The sequence below is a fragment of the Hyposmocoma kahamanoa genome, unplaced genomic scaffold, assembly GCF_003589595.1.
Source record: "Hyposmocoma kahamanoa isolate Upper Pololo Valley unplaced genomic scaffold, ASM358959v1 78875, whole genome shotgun sequence".
NCBI lineage: Eukaryota > Metazoa > Arthropoda > Insecta > Lepidoptera > Cosmopterigidae > Hyposmocoma > Hyposmocoma kahamanoa.
Window position 1 is genome coordinate 6725 of NW_020653986.1, and position 2368 is coordinate 9092.

Consider the following 2368-nt stretch of genomic DNA (forward strand, 5'->3'; position numbering starts at 1 on the left):
TTTTTATGTAAAAGAATTTAAATTAATTATATATAACTTAATGTAAATGTAACCATGTGACGACCTATTTTTCATTTATTTTGCATGCCTAAATTATCTTCGGGCGAAACATGCTTGAACTTATATGTATATTACTGTGTTATCATGACCACCATGTTTTATGCAAATAAACGATTTGATTTGATTTGATTTGAATTAAGAACTTACTTCTTTTTTCAAATCGGTTAATAAATTAAATATAAAAGAAACCCTTATGGTTAGACATTTGTGCCCGCCAATACGCCATTATGCGCAAAAAAAGCGCCAACTCTATCTTGACGACCATGGCGGGAGGTATGATTTCCCTGTCATACGCCCTTTCATTTAGTCAACTTAACAAAAGATAAAAATTTGCTGAAAAACACCTTCATTTTAGTATGGTTCTTGAAATTTTAGTGTCTTTACAAAGTTTCTAAGAAAACTGCAACTAACCAATGACCCTGTTATCTGAATTAAAGATAAAAACTAGGAAAAAATACAAGAAGGTATTATAAAAATAAATGTAGGACTACACAGTACAAATATATATAAAGTGTTTGGTGTATGTTATTAGTTATTAAACACAACCACTTATATATATATATATATATATTATATATATATATATATACATACATTACGTATGTAAGGTAATGTATATAATGTTATCAACTTGTTACAATATAATTGCATAACATGGGTGTCATTGGTTATGCGGTTGCCTTGACCCATCCAACGTTCAAGTATATTGCGTCATTAACCGGAAAGGTTGGTTTATAATACATAATATAATTCCTGTATAAATAGAACTAATTATCATTCATTTTTACACATACACACACGACCTACGCACACACATCCGGAGTTGGCGTTAATAGCTGCGTACAGTCTTATTCAATATTGTACTTATTTATAGAATAATTATACTTGTCATGTAAATCTTGTTGTTTGTTTATTTATATGTAAATTTTCACGACGTGCTTTTTATGATACCTAATGACGGGACGAACAAGGCGTGCTCTGGGTGGTAAGCGACACGCCTGCCCGTAACAGTTGCAGTGTCACTCAGAACTTTAATCACAAAGATGTGAGGGGCACTGTAACTGCGCCTTTTACTCTGCGTCATAAGCTGAGAAGCCCCATGTGCCTGTAATTTCACCAACACCCTTACCTTTCAAAACCAGAACGCTTTATTTTATTTTATATTATGTAGGCAGCAAACAAGCATGCGGCTCGCCTGATGGAAAGCGGTCACTGTCGCCTATGAACACTAGGGGTGTCACGAGCGCGTTGCCAACCCTTTAGGACCCTTTTCAAACCCTTTTGAAGGGCTCTATGCTGTATTCCTGTTTGAAAACCCCGGTAGGGAGTTCATTCCACAACCTAATTGTACATGGAGGGATGAAGCTCATCTGAAATCGTTCAGTACGAGATCGAGTCAGAGACTGAGGATGGACTCCCTGCCCGTGGCGAGAGGCGCGATGACAAAACGTTGTTGTTGACATCATGTCAAACAGTTTTTCAGAACATTGACCATTGCACGGGCGATAGAACAGACGTAGGGAGGCAAAGTCACTCCTCGGAGACAGTGGTTCACTATCGTCTGTAAGCAAGCACAGGATCGTCAACAATTCTCGTAGCACATCTTTCAAGCTGGCATTCGGGAACTCCCGCCCAAAGATGGCAATAATATTCCATGTGGGGACGGACTAGAGACTTATAAAGTAGAACTCTCTGCTCCGAAGTGAAATACCGCTTAGCTGTGTAGATCATACCGAGCTTTTTGGACGCCAGCTTGACTTTGCCATCTAAGTGACGAAGGAACTGAATGTCACAAGAGGTGTCGACATCAAGGGTCCCGATGCTCTCCGAGCTATTTAATGACTTGTTCTGGAACTGAAGGTCTGCAGCAAATGGAGTCTTTTTAACGTGAACGCGCAAATTTGTGTCCTGGTGGGGTTAAAATGTACTAAGTTTAGTCGTCCCCAATCAGATACCCTCTCCAGGGTATTTTTTGTTTGTGACACATGCTCACATTACTGCTCGACAGCAAATAGGTAAGGTGGCAGCGAACCGTTTCACAAGGACCTCTACCGCTACTAATATTTTAAATGAATCAGTTAGATAATTATTAGACGATTTCCGTGCTCGAGTGGCTTGCACACTTGTTTTCATGGTGTCGGCAGCTCTGAAGTCAATGTAGAAAACTAACTTTTCTTATCGTCTCGGGTCTGGGTGTTTGTGGTACCGTCGTTGTTTCCGATTTCCATGACAACAGTGCTTTAAAATCTAAATGTAACTGCTTTAAAGTCTAAATTGCACCTAAACACTAAAAAACCATGCATATGCC

At 38.7% G+C, this 2368-nt stretch overlaps 1 protein-coding gene across 1 annotated transcript; it reads right to left on the reverse strand.

The window, feature by feature from the left end:
• Positions 1-1614: 1614 nt before the first annotated feature.
• On the reverse strand, positions 1615-1968 carry LOC113233501 (the record flags this gene model as incomplete). Its single annotated transcript, XM_026468626.1, has 1 exon — positions 1615-1968. A coding segment is annotated over one exon (354 nt), but the record flags the coding sequence as incomplete, so codon positions are not given.
• Between the last annotated feature and the right edge of the window lie 400 nt (positions 1969-2368).